Source organism: Colias croceus, chromosome 14, assembly GCF_905220415.1.
Source record: "Colias croceus chromosome 14, ilColCroc2.1".
Lineage (NCBI taxonomy): Eukaryota > Metazoa > Arthropoda > Insecta > Lepidoptera > Pieridae > Colias > Colias croceus.
The window spans coordinates 5,811,317-5,837,438 of record NC_059550.1 but is presented as its reverse complement, the minus strand read 5'-3'; the positions used below and the strand labels follow the sequence as shown (position 1 = coordinate 5,837,438).

At 32.4% G+C, this 26,122-nt stretch overlaps 1 protein-coding gene across 1 annotated transcript in view; it reads right to left on the bottom strand.

The window, feature by feature from the left end:
• The window catches only part of LOC123697463 (serine/threonine-protein kinase SIK2), a 38,524-nt gene extending 14,656 nt beyond the window's left edge, over nucleotides 1–23,868 (bottom strand). Inside the window, exons 1-5 of the mRNA XM_045643986.1 lie at nucleotides 23,543–23,868; nucleotides 12,730–12,846; nucleotides 6,073–6,136; nucleotides 1,249–1,364; nucleotides 361–531 (exon numbers count right to left, since the gene is read on the bottom strand). Coding sequence (XP_045499942.1) covers nucleotides 361–531; nucleotides 1,249–1,364; nucleotides 6,073–6,136; nucleotides 12,730–12,846; nucleotides 23,543–23,686 — 612 coding nt within the window. The 5' untranslated portion in view covers nucleotides 23,687–23,868. The remainder of the gene's footprint in view (nucleotides 1–360; nucleotides 532–1,248; nucleotides 1,365–6,072; nucleotides 6,137–12,729; nucleotides 12,847–23,542) is intronic.
• Nucleotides 23,869–26,122: the final 2,254 nt, after the last annotated feature.

Genomic DNA, 26,122 nt, shown 5'->3' with positions numbered 1-26,122 from the left:
CACCAGTAATTATTGAAAAACAAAACTCGACTGCGCGAAAATAAAAACTTACAAATTTTACTTAACACTTTCTTTTTAACACCAAGTGGGTGTAATGACCTTTGAGAAAAAAATTTGGGAGACATTTATTGCAAAACAAGATTTTGATTTTTTTTACATATTGTGATATTACCTGTGTTAAGATTAAGTCAAAGTATCTAACGCCACCTCACTCCATGATTCTATTTCTAATGCAAAGCGTGCCAAAGACATACAAGTACCTGTACCATACAGGCATTAAACATATCCTTCCATTATACCAGTTAGTCAAAATGCACTTAAAATTTTAAAACCAATTCTTTAACTTCTGAAGGCACTTACCCATATATCAATTTCAGGTCCCGTATACCTCTTGCCCTCGAACACTTCTGGGGCCGCGTACGGAGGCGACCCACACCACGTAGCAAGCAGTTCTCCTTGCGCATAATAGTTACTGAATCCAAAATCTGCGATCTTTATGTTCATGTTCGCGTCCAGCAACAAATTCTCCGCCTAGATAGGAAAAGTTAGATTTAGTGGCCAACTAAAGTTTCAAGGGTAAACTTCGGATTAGGGTTTGATATATCACTCCAGCAAACAGTTTGATTGTACTCCGCAAAGGACTGAGGTTTAACTATGTTAACAGTAATCCCTAATTAAGTATGAGACACGGAGTCCTTCAGATCCTTTGTATTTTGATTAAAATACTTGGTTGTAGTTACTCTTGCTTTAAGGAAAATGCACTGAATTTCAGCGATGTTGTACCCATTAAATCGGACGAGAAGGATTAAATTAAAGTGAAAGCATTTTTTATAATGTTTGTTTTAATTTAGTAAGAGGCTTTCCGCAACCCTGTTGCTTTCGTTATGTTAAAAGATTGTTGCTTTTACAGTATCAAAATTCACATACATGAATTTAAGTGAGACGTGAATGTGCTCTTATTTCAAAATCAATATCAGGCAGCAAGTTTCAGACATCGCGTCTATATTGCACTGAATGTCTTAATATCCGTTCCCCAGCTGGGCCAAGAAACAATGACGGCAATGAATGGCGACGAAATGGAACGATGGACGATGGAAAAGTTATTTGTTCTTTCCAAAATTACTTGTAATATACTTCGACTTTCGTTTCAAAAAGACTATTTTCCAATTTACGTGCATTTTCATTCTACTTTTGAGATTTAGGAGGCAATGGGCGACATTGGACCTATTTCAATTTTCGTGTACAAACCTTAAGATCTCTATGCACTATCCGCCTCTCGTGACAATATTCGACCGCGGAGAGTATCTGCCAAAACTTTCGTCGCGCCGCCTGCTCAGCCATCCGCCCGTACCTCGCGATGTAATCTGCAAAGTCCTTTCGTTATTCCAACTCTTCATTTACGTAACGGTTACAAAAGAATAAAATTAAATAATTTAATTTAAAATTGTCTTTGTCTTTAGCGATGTTAAATAACGAATATAATTTGAAATGTTTCTTATAATTAAGTGCGATTCGCCCTACTTTGCAGTGTTCAGTCTATGTGAAGGAAACGTAATATAATCTATACATATAATAAATCTGTAGAAGGGTCAATTCTGTACATTGAAAATATTGAAAAAATAAATAGCAGGCGGTGTTACTGGATCGATACCAAACCCAAATATGTGATTTAAAAAATTTTTGTCTGTCTGTCTGTCTGTCTGTCTGTATGTGAAGGCATCACGTGAAAACTAACGGTTCGATTTCGATGAAACTTGGTATAATTATACCTTATTATCCTGGGCGTAAAATAGGATACTTTTTATCCTGGAAAAATACGTAGAAAAAAATTAATCTTAATTTTTCAGTTTTATCCATAGACGTTGTTCTGTAGAACCGCGAACACACGTTGTGTATTATTATAGGCCTAGCCGTATTTGGGTCCAATCGATATTTATAAGATGTCATTGTCAGAGTTACTCAAAATGGAGAAATAAGCCATCCACGCGAAGACCGACATCCGCGCGGACGGAGTCGCGGGCGGAAGCTAGTATTAAATAAGACAGCTAAATATTCTAGTAAAAAGCCTTATTTGTTTTGGTTGTTATTCTTATGGTTTTAAAAACATGACAAAAAAGAACTCCCACCAAATATCAGTTTCGGTGCTAGTAATAAATACATATCTAATTTAAAAATTTTATGTACCTACATAATATGTGCTAAGGTAGTTCGTTTACTTTAATTACATACCCTAAACAGAGTAATAAAGAAGAAATTTCTGTTAAATTGAAATGTGTATGACGTAAATATAATCCGGAATAAATTATTTCAATGTTATTGAAAGCTACATGAACGCAGACGTCCGCTGCAAGCTCTGTGTGTGATCTTAGCGTATAGATAGTGACATACAAAATTACAAACTAATAAAAATTGCTAGTTACTTGTACACTAGCCGCATGTCGCGGTTTCGCCCGGCTTGACCCGCGGTAAAATATAAAATAAAATATATTACTCGGTAGAGATGTATCTTTCGTGAGGCCAATTAATTTTTAAAAATACGAGTTAAATCGTATTAACAAACAAACAAAGATTTAATCTTCCCTCCTTATAATAGGACTTAGACTGTAATGAGAAGATATAATCTTAAAATAAAAATAGTGAAGAATTATCTGAACCATTAATTGAAAAACCAACATTATAAAAAAAAAACATACAAATGTAATTAGCGCCAGACGATGTGGACAAAATAAGATACATTAACCTCCAAACTAACAATGAGTTCTTTGTCCTAGTTAGTAATCCTGTTACTCGCACTCGTTTCAAAGTACAACCTCTTAATACTTTTAAATTCGTGGGTGGTACGATACTTTTATCAGCTAATATCACAGATAATCCACGCGAATACGAGTACATTTCGTAAATTTCAAGATTTGTATTATTCAGGTATAGTTGCCACAGCACAAAGATAAGACGCTACTTTGAATAACATATTTCCGACACTCATAAAAACAAAATTAACACGACTATGTTCATAAATATGAACAGTTCACGTACCTTTTGCAATAAGGAAGTTATCATCAGAAATTAGTGACCTCATGTGGCAATGTAATAAAAATATAATAAAATTTGTTTACTCGTGTTTTTGCGTAAATAGATTACAGAAGTTAATATGGATAATCGTTCAGTAAAACTATAGTATGTACCTACATAATATTATGTATCACTAATTTTAATCTGCGATTATATTCCGTCCACCTATACTTTTTATATTTGAACCATTCTTCTATAAAGTTACATTCAAAATAGCTCATAACAATTCAAAATTGTACAAGAATGTAGTTTTCCCACAAAAATAAGGAAAAATAAAGACATATTTGTAAGCAAGGATGACCGGACGGTAAAATCTATACGACAGACAGACGTGGCAAACAACTTGTATACATTTTGACCTACTCATTGTGGACGAATACAATATAATATTATAACTATAATGGACCATTTAACATACATTTAACAGAATTCTTTAACGTTCTTCAGTATCGTTAATACTTAATGTCTATTGTAATTTGTGTAACCAAATAAAGTTTACCATTTTAGCATTACCCACTATTAATCTTTAAAGTCATCTTAATTAAAATTAAAACGTACTAGCTTGAAACATATTGGGCCATTTAATATTATTACTTACTAGCGGTCCGCCCCGGCTTCGCCCGTGATACATATTCACGTTTTCTCTACATAAGAACCATCCTCGAACTTTAAGGAATATTATAAAAAAAGAATTAAAGAAATCGATTTAGCCGTTCTCAAGTTATGCGCTTACCAACACATTTTGGGATTCATTTTTATTTTATATGTATATAAGATTACACGTCACTACAACCTTCCAACTGCAGACGCAGGTGCTAGAGAATATTACTCATTCGTATTATGCAGGTGCACTACCTGAAAGGTTTAATTTTTTATCATCCATAAATGATTAAGCCTATGAAAACAACCTAACGAGCACAAATGTAATCAGTAGTTCCATTTTCAACAGCTTCTGCCGTGCTTTGTTATAACAAAACGCTCTGATGCGTATGAAACAATATAAAACCACGTTTATGTCATTGCTTTGAGAGGAAGTAGATTAAAAATGCAATCCGTAGTACAATGCATGGAGCAAAGGTCCCGGGATGACAAATATAAAAATATTCAAAGAGGTAGACCTGAATTCGCAGGAAGTCTATTTAAAGACCGTATCGAAATCTGCATAAACATGTTGAATACGAATAAGGTTTCAAAGCGAGTTAACTTTACATTTTCAGGTCATTCCAAGTATAATTGAGAAGTAAAAGAGATGTAAGGGAGATATGATTCAAAAGAAGATACATATTGTACAAAGAGAGAAAAGGGTCCTATTGAAAGTCATTCGTTATTTTAATCCGCTTCGTATTGATCGTAATTCGTATTCACTGTACACATGTTATAAGAGGCGTAGCTACTTAAATCGATTTACGAATTAAATAATTGTACCTACATTATTAAATTGTACATTAGAAAGCCTATCAAGAACAATAAGATTAAGAAATCATTGACTGTTGAGCACATTATTCACTGAAATGTATTTATAAAGAATATTATGAATAATGTCCCTGTCAATTATATTCAATGTTGACATTATCATATAACACAAGACTAATTGTTTTATTCGCAACACAGGTTCCTTTGCTAATTCTCGAAATCCTCGTCAAATCCATTCCCATTAACTCAAAGATAAGCAACAGCTGCGTAGCGAGCATAATAATACAAATGTCGTATGAGTTAGTATTGTTAATTGTTATCTTCATTTCATATAGAGTTACCATGGCTAAATATCTGAAGATTCGTTATATATAGGCTGTATACAAAATTGCGTCTCCCCATCCCTCGGCTACAACCCCGGAGCAGTGACGTCATTACAAGCCTGCTTACGTCATACGCTTAGCGGCCAAGAACTTACGTTGGTGTGTTCTAAGCGATTTTGGAGCACGTTTTAGTTAATTGTATTTTCTATTTTTAGTGTGAGTTAGCTTTTTTCGGTGAGTCACGTGCATATTTTGAATGATTATACCGTGCGCCGTGCCTCGAATAACATCGAGTTTTAACTAAATTAGTACACCTAATATGGGCGTTGTATTTTTAAATTTAATTTCTATGGAGCACTGTGTCAAAGTTGTGTGTGTAATGTGTATTAGTCACGGAAAATTTCATCGCCTACATACTTAGTAGCTAAGGTTAAATTTTTCAATGTTTTCAAACATACGCAATGGGCGAAGCGAGAAAATAAACACAACTATCAATGCCCCTACGCAACCTTCCGTATAAATATTTAATAACATACACAACAACACCTATAATTGATAACTACCATTAACTACGTAGGTTATTTCAAATTGTAACTCTAAATAAGGTTTCCAGTATAAATAAATATAATATAGCCGCGTTTGTAAAACGTTTATCCGATACTGGAGAGTTTGAATGAAAATGTATTAGTAATATGGCGCCCAAATAAAGGTTGATATTTTTCGAAATATCCGATATAGGGCAATATCGCAATCTGACAATGAATAACGGGCTCGTAACGAGGGTTGCTTTGTCCGGGACAGCCAATTAATATTATCATTTCATAACCCGCCGCGACTGTGGAGTGTGGAAATTTGATCAAATTTAGCTTTTCGCGGAATGAACGGGATCATAGGTAATTAAATTATTATTTCGTATTAAGTGCCTATATATTTATATTTATGGGCCACAAGGACGAGCGGATATGTGTCACTAAAGATAAGTTCGTACTACAAAGGTACTACATATTTGTTTCGAATATACAATGTATATTCGAAACAAATATGTATTATATTATTATACATATAATATTTATATTACAAGGATACAACTACAGATAATATAATAATATGTATGTATTAAACACGCAATATTATATTTTTCCTAGCATGCCTGTCCTGTATAATAAATATAACTATGTATCTAGAACTGGGATTTACATTTAATTTCTGCTTAACATAATATATCAAAGTATGATAAACCGAATACAATTCCATATTAATGACTCACCAAAAATTTCTCCTTTGCTTGCGTATTCTGAAACAATGTAGATCATGTTCTTCGTTTCCATGACCTGCAAACAAACATTGAACAATATTACTCATACGTGAAATATAAATAGTTGCAGCTCGTCCAATAACAACTCTAATTATGTTAGTTAAATAATTAACGTAGTGGTGATACAATTAGTAGTTTAGGTAGTACGATTATGTGGGAAAACCTCGTCTGGAATGTTAATATAACATTGATAAGACCACATTCAAAATTGTGTTCATTCTTAGGTATTGCCTGATCAATCTATACTAATACATACAATTATAAAGCTGAAGAATTTCTTATCGCAGGAACTACTGGTCCTATTTGAAAAATTATTTCGCTGCTAGTTTGACCATTCTTTGAGAAAAGCTAGGCTATATATTATCACGCTAAAACCAACAGGAGCGGAGCAATGCGTGTAAAACCGCGGGACACAGCTATGGGGGCTTAGCTTGATTAGGTATATACTTTAAAATGTGAAATCATCAAAATTGTCTAGACACTTATCTCATTTGTTTGTTTTGTTCAATGTTAATACAACTGGCACCTAAAATGTTTAAATTTTTCATTGAAATTATGAATTGTTTGAAAAAACTTGAAAAAAAATTGTTTGATAACAAGATTCCTTGTTATATTCACTTACATTCGTTATTTTGTGCATTACATAATAATATTATGCTCGCTATATATACGATTTATCTTGTTTTTAATATTAAAGTTTAACTTAGATGATGCGTACAAAACATTTTTGCAATTTATAAATATAAATCACACAAATTAAATAAATACAGCCTTTCACATTATTAATATAATGAAGATAATAAAGTTAACTAATTGTAAGCCATAATATACATAACTGAATGCGAGCTGAAGTTCCTGATAACGAAGAAATAAAGCAGAAATCTCTGAAATTTGTTCAGAAGCAAAGTGCCGTGAAAGGTTTAACTTGTACCGCAGTTTCTGATCCAATTAGAAAAGTAATTTGAACTTGCGGATGAAGCACTTAAGGCCGTGTACGCGGTCCGTGCGCTGTTTGGCTCAAATATGTGATTTTTCAAACCAGATTGTCCATCAACCACTTATCTTACAAACATATGAATTACTAATAATTTTAGGGACTTTTATTGTCTATATAGTTAGTTAAGAGTTTTTTTCAATTAATACAGTATTTGTGAATACCATCAAGATAACTGAGCCGATGATTACTTGATTTCACTTTTAGTGTCAATTTCGAAGCTAAAAATATCTGAAATTGCTGACAGATCTAACACACATTTTTTTTTAACTAACTGCAAAAATCCTTATTAAAATAGTTAGTTAAAAGATTTTTTTAATTTGGACTCCTAACTTACGAAATTAAAATCCGAACAATGTGAATTTTTTTAGAAATTATACTCGACAAAATGATTATTTTCACCAAGATATTTGACTTAGTTGAATATAATTTATACATATTGCAATAAAAGAACGTATTATTTATAAGATAAAATTTAAAAAATCAACTAAGGTACCTCTATTATTTTTCTACAATTTTTTTTAAAGTACTATAAAACACTGCGCGCGACCCGATTAAAATCAGTCGGCAGCGAGCCTTCCCAGGGAGAGGACATGTTGCTCGGCGCTCTCCTGTGGACCTATGCTGTTCATAGTAAAAGGATAGCGCAAGCCGCGATCTATCGTAATAGATCGCGGAGATTTTGACTTGCGTTAAATTGAATAAGCGCTCTTAAGTAAATGAGATAAAATAGAAAACAAAATAGTGAAACGAAAAAATGAATTGCTTTCACAAATTTCCAAGGTTTTCATTTAATTATTATGAAATGAAATCATTTTCGTATTCACAAATTTTCTTTTATAATTGAAACTTGTAGTAAAACCATACTAAAATGTGAATAACACATTTCCTACACTGAAAATTGATGTGTTCCTAAGGTCGCGCCCATGAACTGGTGGATGCGTAAACTAAAAACAACTATAAATATAAAATGAATCAGCGTCTACGTTTCCGACATCGAAACGTTACTGTGGATATATTATCATATACACGAAGTAAACTCAATATAAGTATTAAACTGATTAATTATTTTGTGAATTTAAATGGTACTCTAGACTATTTTATTCTTCCTCTATTAAGGCCGTGTACGCGGTCCGTGCGCTGTTTGGCTCAAATATGTGATTTTTCAAACCAGATTGTCCATCAACCACTTATCTTACAAACATATGAATTACTAATAATTTTAGGGACTTTTATTGTCTATATAGTTAGTTAAGAGTTTTTTTCAATTAATACAGTATTTGTGAATACCATCAAGATAACTGAGCCGATGATTACTTGATTTCACTTTTAGTGTCAATTTCGAAGCTAAAAATATCTGAAATTGCTGACAGATCTAACACACATTTTTTTTTAACTAACTGCAAAAATCCTTATTAAAATAGTTAGTTAAAAGATTTTTTTAATTTGGACTCCTAACTTACGAAATTAAAATCCGAACAATGTGAATTTTTTTAGAAATTATACTCGACAAAATGATTATTTTCACCAAGATATTTGACTTAGTTGAATATAATTTATACATATTGCAATAAAAGAACGTATTATTTATAAGATAAAATTTAAAAAATCAACTAAGGTACCTCTATTATTTTTCTACAATTTTTTTTAAAGTACTATAAAACACTGCGCGCGACCCGATTAAAATCAGTCGGCAGCGAGCCTTCCCAGGGAGAGGACATGTTGCTCGGCGCTCTCCTGTGGACCTATGCTGTTCATAGTAAAAGGATAGCGCAAGCCGCGATCTATCGTAATAGATCGCGGAGATTTTGACTTGCGTTAAATTGAATAAGCGCTCTTAACATAAAAAAATACTTCTTACAAAATGATTGTTGATAGTAGGTACAACCCACCTATATCCAGGAATAATTATGTATTAACTTCAATTAGTATCTATGAAGCATCATTCTCAGTATAAAACAGAAAGTCTCTCAGAAGGAAGTACAGAGTAAATTATTTAGTGGTTCTCTAGCATTCAGTATAGCATAAAATCAATATTCATTAATGTAAATCGAGGAATTGTTCAAATAGCAGCAGAATCTTTACATGCATTACACATTAGGATATTCAGCTATGAATGTCCTCTTTACGTGTCTATACGAATTACGAACAAAAGTATCCTTAGCTAACCGAATCCACAGACAAACAATTAGCTATATTTAGCTAGCACGTGTCTGTCGCGTGAAAGTTGGAAGACTTGGCGTATAGTATACATGCTATGTACACACGTGTTTTGTACAACCCCATTTTCTAACGTTGGTACTGAGGATTATCAACATTGTTATACTTGGTATTGTATTAGTTTTATTCGGTGGATGTATCATAATGTGGAAGGTACAGACTATGTGTTTCTTTCATACACATAATGTATGAAAGTAAATAGCGTTAGACATTAGATAGATGCATATTTACTGATTTTATGAAAATATGGATCATTATAATAATAGAGTTGATATTTAATTAATCTGCAAAAATCATGAGATGTTGCTTTAATAGGTATTATTGGAATTACCCGTATCCGGAATTACCCCAAAACTCCATTACATTTAAATGTTATAAATATAGACTATTACAGCAGGAAGATGATCAATTATTGGCTGTTGAAATAAAGAATAGTTTAATACCGTTTAAACAAATACTACCATAGCTTGTTATTACGCCGACTTTTCTGTCTGTGTTCGTTTTAATCAAGGATTCTGGCATATTTTGAACATTAATAATTACCTATTACGAATTTATTCAAATTGGACCGGTTTTGTATATTATGTTTTTTTTTTATAAATAATTAGCCTCTGTATCTGTTAATTTTATGAGTGACATGAATATATTATGCATTTCAATTACTTACTTAGTAGATGTCAAAAAAAATAACTTTTATTAATTTGAATTACTGTTTTATTATATTTCTTAAGGAAATCCCCTTATCCTAGCAATCTTATTATAATAAATATTAAATACTAATAAATAATAATAAAGGCGAAAGTTTGTAAGTATGGATGTATGGATATTTGTTACTCTTTCACGTAAAAACTACTGAACCGATTACAATGAAATTTAGCACACATATAGAAGGTAACTTGGATTAACACATAGGATAGTTTTTATCCCGGAAATCCCAAGGGAACGGGAACTATGCGGGTTTTCCTTTGCAAACGCGGGCGAAGCCGCGGGCGGAAATCTAGTGATATTATAAATTGTTAAAATCCCTACATAGTTGATTTATCTCCTCTAATCCTCGTAGCAGAATATGAGTGATGACACATAGAGCAGATAACAACAACACCGCCACAATATCAACGTACCTATTACACAAGAAATAATACTTATTACATGGCTTTAATAATCGTCTTAACTCTTGTATAAAGCCAAAAATAAATAGACAAAAACCACGGACATTACGACGACGCGACGTAGTCAATTAAATACCATTTTAATATTTTCTATTACATAACTATTCCTTCATTATGCAAGTGCGAATAAATCATTCGACATACCCATTGATGTTATATAAATAACAATATGAATGGTTGTGACGATATTTATTAGCGTGCAAATACGACAAAGCGCATTATCAGAATAATTTATTACCGTGCATACTTTGAAAGGAAAATTTCGACAGTAATAATTAGGTGTTTTGTTCTGGTAGAAGCGTTAATGTATTCTAGTCGTCACTCTTTACCGAGTTGAGAGCGCCCGACCAAAATAATGATGTGCTTCACGTTGCCTTAATTTACGCGCCACACTAACAACCATATTAGCCTTAATAACGCAATTAAAAACTTATTTCACAAGTTATATATTTGTAACGTCTGTGACCTGTGTATACTGCAATCACACACATCCATAAGCAATAAGCATCCCTGTATTTGTAAACGCGAAAGTAAATGTATATGTGTGTTTGATTACTGACCGAATCGGTTGATGAGAAGAGCATATTATCGCGAATACAAAACAGTAATATTATTATAATTGCCTAACCTTGATGGTTAAAATAATGGAGTCTATAAATTATACTATTTGCTTAAGCGCAAAACTGACGCAACCTATTGTTATTGAGGCAGCTCTATGAGCCTTTACAAAAAAGCTGGTAGCAAAATCGCGATATCCTAGTATTGGCCATCCTAACCCTTAAAATGGCTGCCAAAAAGATATGTCATAATACCCCTATGAACGCCTGTTTATCTTTATTATGTATTACTTTGATATAAAATAGTGCGTATATTCTTTTCATAGAATCTCTCCATTGATGGCGAAAATAATAAGTAGAAATATAGAAGAATGTATTAAGAGGTGGGTTCTCCACTCCAAAACCAATTTTACAGTGATGGAAATAGAAAAAATACCTATCTATGCAAAGGTAGAGGTTTTGACCTCTGAAGTTGAGTCACAAAACTACAGAGTCAATGCCCTAAATATATCTTCAAGTACAACGCACAAATGTACATTCGGATGATTTTTTACTACTTCTTATCCGATATACGAATCTTGAATATCTTTATACATACCAACAGTATCAGCACTACGTCACTATAGGTAAATACTAAGCATTGGATATCTCAGCAACAACAATCAGTGTGGCGATGAAACGTCACGCTTTCCTTATCTTTATTTATTTATTTATTTATTTCTTCCTTTTACAATACATATTATACATACAAGCAACATATACAAGGTGTAGAAAGCTGGTGCCTGTGGTAGGTGTAAAACCTGTAATACAGGTCACCAGGTCTCCACCACTCGGATGAACAGAACATTATAATTAAGCCAAAGAAAGAAACTATGTAGCTTAAAAATTAAATTACTTTAGTTACATTAGCAAAAATATAAAAATAAAATGATACAAAAAAAACTAAAATTAAACATGCAAAAGTCTACCCGGATGAAGTGTGAGTGATTGTGACGAATGAGTGAGTGTGTTATACCTACTTGTCGTATGTTATAAATTATAATGTTATACAAATAGCGCCATATAATGGCCGATGTTATATTAACAGTGATCACGTACTAACGACGATTTCACGTGACATTTACTCAGTACATTAGCCACTTATGCATGAATACTGCATGCACTAAAGCTTAACGGTAAACGCCATTGTTCTGTTTCACATGGCAATACTTTGTCGCATTAGCAGTGACAACCAGCGGAAAAATAAAATTGGAATATAACAGTTAGATAGATAAAGAATTGAGGGTAAATTGAATACATATTATTTTCAAATGTGATGAGGAAAAAGCATCGTAAAACAATCTAAATCTGGATTTTAAGATTTATCTTTACGATAAGGCAACATTTAATCTGGCATGTCAACGGAGTGTACATATAATAAATTTATTATCACAAGCTATTATACTAAATTTTATATAAATTTAGAAAATTCATATATAAATAAGTATCTAGTAGTTAAATGAATGCTTCATATAAATTCATTTAAAAATTCTTGATTCGTCGCAATTATTATAAAATATATTATGTTGTATACCTAGTATCTAACTATCTAGTATCATCTGGTAAAAACCAGCCGGAATTAAATGTTCTCTCGCTGTAATGATAATGACTTTATAAGGTTTCTCCTTACCTGGTAAAGCTTAATAATATGTGGATGATCCAGCCTCTTCATTATGTCAACTTCTCTGTACACCTTCTGAAGATTACTGGCGTCTAATTGCGATTTATCTATTATCTTAATTGCTACCTGTAACAAAGATAAAGACAAATTAACATAATATGTACTATGTATAATATGCCACGGTTTTAGACATTCACGTAACATTTATTATATGTACCACTGTATAATAAACCAAATAGGTACGTTGTTACGATGTATTTTGGATTTAAAGAGATTTCTAAATTACAGGTTATAAAGTGTAATAAATGAAAAATAATTATGACTATATTATTCTGTATTATATCCCGAAACTGCAATATGTTACATAGGTAGTAGATAAGAATAAAGCCTTCGAGGAAGTCTGGTACAAATTGCCTACAATGTTGCGTATGTTATATTCCTATATTGATAACTCAGCCCCCGGAATCACAGACACAATAGAAAATCTATTGTGTCGTGGACCAATCGGGCCGCTCGGGGCTCAATGGGTTAATCATTTGTTATTACTTTAATATGCTTAATTAACCGTTCATAAATCAGGCATAGGTAAACATACACGTATACAGAACCAGGCATCGTCTCGTTTGGGAACATCCGTAATTAGTTTAGATAACAGTTAATTTGTTTACGAACAAACCACACGGTTTCCGCGTATGTTGACTTGAGTTCAACAGTTCCTCGTATTGTCCAAGCCTTTGCTTATGATGAATGAAAATGCTTCATTGCATGAATTAATAAATAGATGTATCCATAATAACACTTATATTATGAAAAGGAAGGATTTTACTGTGTTTTTGTTTGAAATTAATAGAGCATTATAAAGAAATTACGAGAGCATTATTATGTTTAATGCTAAGCTAAATTTTATTTTGTTTTATTCCCGATCAACCTAGGCGGAGCCGGGGCAAGCAACTTGTAATATGAATATTGTAGGTATACGAGATAAATAATTTTATAGCTCGGGAGATGGGGATGAGCTCTAGTCTTTACCAATCATAGCCATAATTAAGTACATCAAATAATACTTGTCCCAACTTACGAGAATAGTTGTTGCATGATGAGTATGTGCTCATACATTTGTTGGTTTGTGATTTGCATGTAATTTGAATGTGAACTCGTTATAATGCTTGTTTCTAAAACAAATGACGTGTCTTTGTAGTCTTATAAACATGTATAAACCTAAAGACTAACTTTACCTAACTACCTATAGTTTAATTAACTTAAAATATTTTGGAATATCTATGGTAATGTTATGTCTATCTAATATCTATCGTAATCTCATTATAAAATCAGTATTATACACAAAACTCTTTTAATTACAATCTGAGCAGATAGCAATTTAAAATTCGATTACAAATAATCCACCATTTGATCTATGTAATTTGATTTTTATCTCGAACGGAAGAATACAGTTATTCGGTGATTTGCCTTTTCCATACAAACGTGCTGACGTCAGCCGAGCGTCACTCCGGCACATTGAGCCAATTGACGTGATTGAAGCCGACCTCTCGCACACTCAATAAAAGTTAAATAAAAAAGAAAGCTGCAAACTATTGTTCATATTATTTTTAAATATTTTTTTTGGTTATTCAAGTAAATTTCTGGAAAACTTGATTCGAATTATGAGCAAAAATGCCATGTATTTATGATACAAAAATGTTATCACAGTATCCCTTCTTTACTTAACGTACATAATAATTATATTGGTCAATCTTTCCATGTTTAAAACATTTTGATTACTAGATTTTACAGTCACAGGAATTTTAATTAAAGATTAACACACCATTCAAGTTTCCTCGCCTGCCACCTCAGCTACTACGTTTACACAATTTCTACATGAGAAATGCATGCGAAACCAAACCACAGAAAGAATCCAGCGTAATTATTAGTTTCTACTTTTTATACGTGGCTTCACTTTCTTTAGCGATTTAATAGAGCTGAAAAACAGTAAATTAAATGAAGAACCTGAAGACGTTATACATACTCTTGTATATATAATTAGCGTCACGTTTGTATACACGTACGATGTATGTACAAAGAATTTCAGGTATTTATTACAACAGTAGTCTACAATATGTTCTGGTCTGTCTATTCTTGAAATAACCAATGCTCACGGTGTAGTCAATTGGGCGCTTACAAATGCCAGATTTTTATTTCAACATAAAATTATTTATGTGCATAATTAGTAAGGCATTTTATCACACTTCTTTATTATTATTGAGAACTTGAAGTTTCTAAAAATATTGCGCAAAAAATGTATAGCCATCGTTTTTCCTGTAGTGATACCTACCAACAGGCTACGGCTACACTAGCTTACATCTTAAAATTCTACTGATATGAAAATAACAAAAAAATGGTAGTGTGTCGATTCGTTTGATTATAGATTGCACTAAAACATTGGAATACCTAATTGTAGTAATGTTGATAGAACTGTCGGTCAGAAGCTCCGACATTGACCCCATTGTCTCGATAGCATCATTACGCACGAATCCTACGTCATTGGGACTAATCATATATGTGTATTAAATACCTCGTTAAAGTAAATTCATTTTTAAAACACACAGTTACAGTACGTGTGTACTGACCTGTAATGAATGTTTTGATATAAAATCTCTTACTGACCGTTCGGTACAGATAAAAGAAAAACAAGTTTTACAAGACACGATTTGCAGATTATAAACGCAGAATATATTTGGCTTGTGTGAAACATTTATGCAGAATGTATGGCTTACACCGAGTCAAAGTGAACAATATAACGTATGTGTGAACTTTATGTCGTTCTCGTTCCCTATAATCAATATCGCAATATTATGTATTCCATGACGGAATAAAAATGAACGCGCAGTGTGTTAGATGCGCAGTGAACACTCATAAAACACCCTCATTTAGTGAAAGAATATTTTTCTTAATTACACTTTTAAGTATGTTTTTATGCAAAAGTGTATAAACACTTTTGCATAAAAACATACTTAAAAGTATTATAAGCATAATATGTAGGTAATGTGTTGAGGAGATTTAACTAAACATAAAACGCTACAAGATAAAAAAATATTCTTATCGCACAAATCATTATTATAATGTAAAGCATTCTATTGCTGTGCTTAATTAAATATTTAGACAAGAAAACATTATCATAATAATTATTATATGACAACTGCCAGTTGCCATGTATACTTTTAGTGCGATTATTTTATTATACAAAAACAACAAAATGATTGGTATGTTACTAGATACAAAAAAAGGATTAAAAAGAAATACGTTTTTAAACACAGGGGAAATTATATTCTGAAGTGTTCTTATGTATGAGCTATTATCTACTCGTAACATGAAAAATGTAAATTTTAATCGTTTTTATTAAAAAAAAAATCATGTCATACATTATCATAATTCACTAAGATTGTTTATCCTCGAGACTCCATTACATGATAGCAGGTGGTGAATTGCGATTTGCCATTATGTGAAATTACCCCTGAGCTTAACTGGCTTGACCTTATGCTTACATACTCTTCATGTATATGAGGAGTAATTCGTGACGTAGGTACATTATTTTTTTAAATGCACTGGCTGCCAGTCAGTGGGTCAATAACCTAATGTTATTGAACCGCCTAGAGGAGGAACACCGTATAGGTAAAGTACGTCAGAGCGGGATGGTAGAGGTAACAGCTATATACTAAATGTGACCTTTGAATATAATTGAACAACACAGATATTAAACAAAATAATATCTTATTATAAAATTTATAAGCTCTTGGCGCGCATCCAGATGTAATGTCGTTCTTTTTTAGATATTTTATAAATAATATCACGTTAAAATAAAAATATCAGATTGACGCAAATTAAACTTAGAAGCACCAATAAAGATAACAAACAACAATGAACCCAACGGAGATAAGTGCGAGATATAAGTATAAGAATCAGAAAAATACTAATTTATAATTATGTAGTTAATCAATGTAATGCTATTTCTAAAATAACTAATCAGTCGATTAAGTTGATAGAAGGTAATTGATAGTAATGTCCACAAAACAATTCAATCCAAAATTTAATAAAATTCTATAGGTAATGTAAGTACCTAATTGATGAAGTCTTGTACATTTTCACTAGCTCATATATTTAGAATTTGATTTGCATTACTTCATATTAATTACAATAATTACATTATATTTATGCCATATTATATAGCATTTTACCTTGCCCTTTGAATACAACGTGCTGAATTGACAAATCATGTCTAAGCAATCATAGTAGTTAACAGAAAATATCCACCTGTGACGCACAAAACGTTATTGACGTCGCCTTTAAAGATATATGTATGTATGTTGGTAATATGATTAATTGATCGGCGATGGTATAATTATCATCAGTTTCCTAATCAGCCGTGTTCCCAATATCAGTAAGATCTTTTACGCAATACTGTATCAGTTCGATCTTTGACGCAGGTTTTTGGAACGACTGTGGGTCGTAGGAAGATGTCAATAAACTAACATAGCATCAAGGATGAATAGGTTTTTTTAGGTTACCCACATTTGCAATAGGTTCGAATGAGGCATGGGAAGACCTCTTAGCATTCTTTGTTTTCATGCTCAGAGTTTTGATAGGTTTGTTTTCTTTTTCATATTTTGTTTGAAACTTTTGAAAGTGCAAAAAATGCATCATAGCCTGCATTCTCTGCTCTCTATATAAACTTCATTCGATTTATGTAATTGGCAAAGTTTGAGATTAATCATTTCCTCGAAATGATATTTCAGAGACCTTATAAACTTTGAGTTAACTAATTAAGGAGAAAGCAAAAGTTCGAATTCAGACTCAATTGTCATTTCTGACAAACTTTTATATCAAAGAGTTTCATAATTATGGAATTGTATAATTCACACCTTTGTTTTTGAAATAGGTTGCAGCTTCGAGTTGTTACATGTCCGGTTTCCACCTTGGTACACCTCGAACGTTACAATAATCCTTGCAAGTTCGATAAATGCTAAACAAATATTCATACACGATAAGTGACAGTTAAACATCTTAAAACCAAACACACTGGAGCGATAGACGTTTGCGTCATTGCTTATCTTGTAATTGTGATAAGCCGTAAGACAATGTATTATAGTATTGACGTACCGATGGATTATCAAACGAATGAAACTAAATCTCTTTATGACGACATGTTAAATGATTTTCAAAGGCGATAATTACTTTGTTCTGTGTAGATTGGAACGGATCCATTTATATAAATTTCGGAAAATCCCAGCGTGATTGATTAACATTCAGAATAGGAATGAAATCTTCATCACAATGGTATCTTAATTTAATCGAGTATTTCAAACGACGCGCTAAGTATTGATGTTGTTTGGGTATTAATACTTAAATGCTGGAAAAGAATATCCTTCTTTACTCGTAATTAAAAAGAGAAATCGTACGTTTTCGGCGTGTTTGGCCTTTTTATACGTATCCACATACAGTATATATCAGTAAACGAATAGCCTAAAGGATACACTAGGAGTCAAAGGACTACTTTAGTTCGGAGGACATCCAACCCTGGGTCAAACTCGCAGTGATCAACAAGTCTAGACGACGATCAATAGGACGGTGCGAGCAAGAGGGAAAATGTGCGAAAGAGGAGGACGAAACCCCATCTCCCCCAACATTACTTGACTTGAGATTATAGCATACGTTGCATTTTTATTTGATACTGTCATGTTAGTGATCAATCTGATCTAGATCATCTGTGACATCGTAATTTATGAGCCTTTCACACGTCTTATAGAGTATCTTTATAAGTTATTCCTTAGGTAATGGCAGGCTTGATTTTTAGGATGATTAAAAATTAATTAAGGGTATTAAACATCTAACTATTATATTAAATTCTACATTAATTAAAGAGCATTAAAAAATAAAAAAAAATCATATCAATTTTACATGTACATTACATTCACTCTACATATTTTAGCATTGCGAAAATAAAATCATCCGCAGCCTTAACACACTGAATAAAGAACATCTACATTAAAGTTCATCGCAATAATCCTTTTCAAGAAAAAACGCAATCTGCGTCAGTGAAGGTACTCCATACTTAACGGCGTAGTACGGGACGCGGGGGAAAGCGTAGTGCCCTCCATTCTAGTGCCGCCACCCCCCGGCGTAGACAACTTTTCAGAAATACCTACACACGCCCTGAATTCAATTTGCTAGTTACTGTCAGTGCAACGTACACAGGTTTTACATTTACCCTTTTATGAAGCTGGATTTTATCTCGAATAATTTGTTTAGACGCATTCATTTACAATTCTGTCTTCTGCCATCCCATTTCAAGTTATAAAGAGATTTCTTTTATAAAATCGTTTTAACTTCGAAATATGAAATAATTAAATGCAAAATATACTTTTTCCATTTTTGTGACAGTTTCGGTAATTTTTATGTGAAGGGCAATGAAAATTGTTGAAAATTTGTTGAAGACGTTACCGTGAAAATGTAATTCACAGAAGTACATAATAAAATAAAACTTCAATTTAATTCAAATTATTATTTACGCCAAAATAATTTTCATATCTGATCTTTGCACTAAAAATATCATCAGTAAAACAGTATCAGTAAGGTAAATGATGAGTTGTTTTTGAATTCATTCTCTGAACTTTGTACTCTTATTTATGTCACAGATAATATAGAAAAAAACATATAAAGATGTGAATAAAAGCGACCATTGCATTGTTATCGACCGATAAATAATATTGTAGTACTGGAGTGTGTATAAACATACTTTTCATCATAAAATTCCGTATCGAGTTTATCTTTCCATTATTTATTTTCTCTTTATTTTACCTTAACAACAACTACACTGAGCAAACGTTTCAGAACCCGAGTTTTATTTATATACCTGTTATCAATAGCAGAAGCATATAATATGTAGAGTTTGCAGAACGTACATTTGTTAAATTTTCAATGAAATTCCTGTAGAGTAAAAAAGGTAAAGCTACCTACCAGCGATCATACATCATTAAGTGCCTATACACAATATAATATATTAGAAAGCAATTAGTCAATATACTATAGGCTCCAAACCTTTAATTAACAGAAATCAGTCAGAAAATAACATTTAAATAATCGATCGCCTGTTCCAATAGCAGTTTATTGCGTGCTATGAACTCTACGTTCCAAGATTAGGTGAAGCAAGTAAAGTTTAATCACAATTTAAGAAAAACGTGGAGGGTGACCCCCAGACAGGCACAGATAAGATGTACTTCTGACGCAGCACTCCAAAATAGATAACACATTTGCGTCAAGCGCACATTTTTAAGCTCTCCAGTGTAAACGAAACGCGTGCTATAAGCACGAAATGGTTTCCTGGCAATTTATTCATGAAACCTATATCAGCGCATCACGCCACACACACATGATTACTTTCTTAACGTTTTTAATAAAATAATTCAGTTCCACTGATAGCGTGTGATCAATGCTAACTATTTAGCAACAGCAATTTACATAGCACTTAATGAGATCGTGATGAAGAAACATCTATCAAACGAGAGAAATTTTGTCTAAAATACACTTTCGACGGAATGGAACAGCAGTTAAATTGCTGGTGCAATATTTCTTTTTAATACGTATACAGGCTAAAAAATAAAATACAGATAATAGATATGTAATAGACACGCGGAAGGTAATTTTAGTGGCAAATAATTATAAATTTCCGATTACACTGTTGACTGTTATTTTCAACAAATGACATGTCATTGAGTTAAACGTTTTCAAAGTAGCCGAAGGGAAGTTCAACATTAGTTAGGTATCTATATTACAGTAACTAGTATTTGTTGAACATCGGCCATCACCTTGGCGCTAATGGTGAACACGGAAAAAAAGCCAAATAATAAAAACAAAGAGGTGCGTGCATCCAAACGCAAGGTCGATGCCGTGGTATTTCTGGACGCGGCAGCGATTGCGACCTCAGCCAACTGTGAACGGACTATGGTGGATAGCTGATTGATGATTATGTAGCCCGAAATATTTCGCAGGTGCTATCATTAACCAGTTGTGACAAATTACTCGATTACTGATGGTGACTAATTTAAAATTAAATTTCAATATTATAAACTAAACTTAAATAGACATGTATAAATTAATATTATGATATTTTAATAATTTTCGACGTCTACAATATGCATATTTCGTGTATATACCTATTGTACCTATTATAAAATATAAAAAAACACAGAGATAGATTCAGCTTGCCCCTTTACCAATGATCTTTGATTTCCGCCTCAAAAATCATTCACTATCCTTGACCATATTTGCATACGATCAAGGTTTCGTTGTTTCTACCACATGCTATCATAAGTACCTACATATCGCGCACTTACAAAGACGGATTTGCGAAGGCCGAGGACGCTCTGTTATTTCGGTGCATTGCATTCATTGATCACGCGATCCTCGACTTTCTAAACAAACGAGAATCCAGCAGATGTATCTGAATCGCCTCTCTAATTAAACATAAATCAAAGTTTGAAACGAAAGTGTAGTCGTCCATTTGAAACGCAGCGGAGTGAGTCATTCAAGACGACGTCGGTATTCGGCCAACGACCTACTTCTTGGGTACACTCGCACTACTTTAAACTACTGTTGTCTAGTACCTGCAGGCTATTAAAACATTTCAAATTATCATCTATTAAGACATATGAACTCATCTGATTCAAACAGACATCGTGAATTGGAAGCGATTTATTCGATAAAACCAATACCTAAATTAAAATGATCGAAACGAAAATTTAATATATAGATTAAAATTTAATACCTATGTGCTTGCACATATTTAATATGTGCTTGTGAATTAATTGTAATTAATTTATAAACGAAAGCAGGTGATTTTAAAAGTGTGTTCTTAGTTCTTACATGGTCCTTGTTTTTTTGTTTCTCGTTTGCCAAATCTTTAAAAACATACTGTTAGTTACAGTTTAACTTAGCAGCTACAGCGCCTGTAATAAATCGTTTTCCAATCTAATCAATTTTGTTGAAATATGACCAGATATTGTCCCATTTACAACATAACGGATGGCACTTAATTGGAACAGTGGTGGTACACGTGACGAATTCAAACAGCTATATAAATTAAAAACAAAAATCTATTTATTTGAATGCAAGTCACACGTTTTACTTTCAATTGATCCATGATTATAAAGACTACATCTGGTTCTTATTCTTCTCTGTACTATCGTGTATACCGTTCGGTCCTAAATGCTACATATCTACGGCATAAGTTGTTTGTAGTACCTAGAAATGAAAACTGAGATATTTTTCTTTTAACTGAATATGCAGATAAATTTATAGACTACATTATTATTTCTTAAGGACGCAAAAATTAACTAACAAAGATGACATTTGTCTCTCTGTCCCTGTCCCTTCTTCACGCCTCAACCACTGAACGATTTGGATGAAATTTGGTAGGTACAGCAAGTTGTACAAAATTTGAGGAAATTAGCAGACCTGAGGAAGGATATAGGATAGGTTTTATTCCAGAAATCCTAGGGGACCATAACATAAACTATGTGTGTTCTTACTTTTTCGCGAGCGGAAATCTGCCTGCCCGTGGTTGCTTATGAACATTGCACAAAATCGATACGGGAATGGATGGATCCTCAATGTAAAGTACATTTTAATAATAGTTAAGAACGTTACTTAGGTATATTACCATTTATAGGTAGTGATAATGAATACGATTAAACTACCTCGGTATCTTGCCTACTCGACAATACACACACAGAAACACCACCAAATTATCTACAATATAAAATTTATAGGTATATAACTAATTACTTTCGGTAGACTAGGTAGGTTGAAACTAGGTTTATATGATTGACGATTGTTTTTATTTATTTTTACACAGCATTGCCCATTTGTTAGTAAAGTAGGCACAGTGTCTAATTAAAAAAAGTTTAAGTTTACATTATACAATTACTTACCTTATATATACTTACGTACCTAGCTATAGAAGTAAAAAATTGATATAGGTAGGTAGTTAAGACAATCTCTGCATTTTTGGGAGGTCTGGAAGTCAGTAAATGGATAGAGTGCATTGCTTGTCTTATTAATTAATAAAAATGTAGGTATAGTAGGTTTTTTCTCGGTAGGGTTTTTTCATGATTATGAACTTTTTATCATCATTTTGATTCTCGGATGGAATAAAATGAAAAATACGTCATGATGACACACGAAACATTAAAGTGGTGTCCTTGAGTATACGTATTTATTAATTATTATGTTATTTATTATTAGTAGGTACTAGGTATTACCTACCGTCATGAATGGACTTTAGAAAAGAAATAGGTAGGTATGTACGGTTTACTTAAGATATTGGTATTTTAGCCTTTCGTAAAATATGATTTGTATAGAACCTTATATGAATTTAATGTCTGTTTGTTTGTACCTAAACACGTCGACAATGGAGTCATTGTTACTAGGTATAGCCTGATGGTTTTAATATTTAGTTACCTTATTATTATCAATAATGAAACAGCATTTTTTTAAGTAATAGGTATCCTCGTTTTTTCGAATTTCTCTTTTGTTCATAACAAATGCCGCTAAAAATCAAAGCTTATGCTTGGCTTTTTTAAAGTGATACCTAATAATCCAGAAGCAATTGTTTTTGACGTGTTTTAAGTATATATAGGTACCTATACCTACTGAATTTGTTCAATGAGCTTAGCTACTTACCTACTGTAGCTTACCTACTGTATTCTAAGCATAAAATATGGAATACCTACATAAAAATTTCATTCACAAGTAACTTATAAATAAATCTTACCTCAGTCTTCGTTATTCGATGTCGGGCTAACTTAACGACGGCAAAATTTCCCTTTCCAATGGTTCTTTCTATATCATAAAAGCCCACCCTGATGGGGGTTTTCGCAGGACGTTCCCGATCCGCCATTGCCGATTTTGAAATCATTTAACTTTATGTAGATCACTTGAAAAAATTTTTTTTTGTTCAGAATAATGTATAAGAATCCTGATTTATTACTCCTACTTAACCATAGCAATACTTAAATTTATTCGCACTAACAAAGCTTCTTTCACGTCTTTAATTTCAGTATATAAAATTAAATTATAATGTTTATGCAACACTTCTCTTTAATTGGCCGTAGATAAGCAAAAAGGATCCAACCCACAACATGACCGAAAATGAGTTAAATATACCAAACTGCTCGTCTAGGTCTATATTTTCGATTAGCAAAAACAATCCAAGTAAAATATGAATATTTTGACGTTAAATTGACACTGGGTACCAACCCACATGTATGGAGAAGCCATATTTTAGTTTCGTAAAAACAATCCATTCTTCTTGGATCATATTGTAAAACGCTCAGTCTAAGAAACTAACACAAAACTAAAATGTTTAAAAAAATCCAAAAGCATGTGGATCCTTTTAGATATTTAATTTTTATGATATTATGATGCAATAGATAAATCACTAAAAAGATTCAGAAAGCATGGATCTCTTTTGTTAAACTGAATTTTGTAGAAATGTATACTGGTTTAATAACAAAAACGATTCAGAACATTTGGATAGACTGAATATTATGTATTTAAAGCTTGAGGCGTTAGGCATGCATTAAGTTCACACTCCAAGTATCTTGATCGGGTCACACATCTTTGCCTTTTTTATACCGATTTTTCTAAAATAGAAGCACTTCGAAAATACCTGAAAAAATTTACGAAGCTGACGAACATGTCGAAGTAACAAAAAAAAAAAAATTACTCGCACAACTATCGATCACGCGCTCATGTGATCTTTATTACCTTCATTCAAGAATTGCCTATAGAAGATTGTAAGGTTTGTTGGGGATATAAATTATTAAGACTGAAATCGATTGTATGCGCACCTCCATCGACTAAACAGTTTAGTCATGTTGAATTCAAGAGGAGAATACAGCTCGACAGATCAGTTTAGTCGATGCAAAAGTTGTATGTATGGGCGGGCTCGAAAGGTAAATCTTCGGAGGTATCTGATAATGATTTTCAATGACTATGGCCAAATGTTAAAGAAAAGCCCAATTAGACGATTTGGAGTCAATCTTTGACTATTTATCTAAATACTGCCTGGATTTCTATAAATCAATCCAAGGGGGCAATCCAAGACTTCATGACGATGTAGATATGGCGATGAACCGGACTTTGCACACGAAGAAGAATAGTAAATCGGATAGAATTAATATGTTTTATATAAATAATGAAAAAAAAAATTGAAAGTTAGTTGTTTTATTTACGAAATAAAAAAAAATAAGGATCTTAGTAGCAATTAGCTACTTTGAATCGTTTTTGCGAAATGAAAATTCACTTATCATAATTGAAAATAGGTTTTATCAAAAAGGATCCTAACACACATTTAGCTGAATATTTCAATAAATAAAACTAAATTCAATAAAATTTGTTTGTAAGAATAAAATATACATTGACACACACACTTTTCCTTAAGAAGCAATTAACACAAGCAAGTCTTTATATGAACAAACACAGGTTAAACTTCAAACTTCAATAACTCAAAAGTAACATTTTGTGGGTTGGATCCTTTTTGGTTATCTACGGCCAATTTAGTTTAATTATAAATTGTATATAAGATAATGTTATGAGCCGCACGATAACGTACTGTTATGACAGGATTTTGATATAAATTATAACAGTCACACACAGTTATTTTTTAACATTGTTCACATTTGTGATACCTATATGTAAAAAAAATATTTACAAATTTACAGATTATCGCGCAGAGGCGGCGCGCGTATCGTAAATCGCTAGGAAAACATCACGCCGCCGCGGCCGCCTCACCGGCTGTCAACCGGATACTAAACCTGATAGTCGATTTAACAATCGATTTCGAGTCTCGAATCGACAATCGAGAATTTATGATACGAGTAAATCTAAGTGATCTAAACTCATCGCAAAGTAGAAAATAATCATTATGTAAAAATATATATATTTTATTTACATAATTTACATACTGTATGTACATAGTATTTTTTTTCCATTTACCGTTTAAATGATAGACCGTACTAGCTAAGCGTACATCATTGTAAATAGAAAGGTGTTATAAAAATGCAAAGAAATATATATTTTTAATAAATTATAATACAATGTAATTCGAGTTAAGCTTTTTTAATATTTTTAATTCAAAGCTTAATTCGTTTTGGTCTTTTTTAAAAAAACAGTAAGAAATTTGTTACGATGAATAAGCACAATTTTTTGTTACAACTATGTACTTTAAAACCTGAATTACGTTAAATACCTGAAAAATGTTGCGGTTTAAAATTACATTTGTTTGTATAAGTTAATTTGCATTAATTATTAATTCTTAGAAATCTATGTATCGTGATACCAATTTCAATAA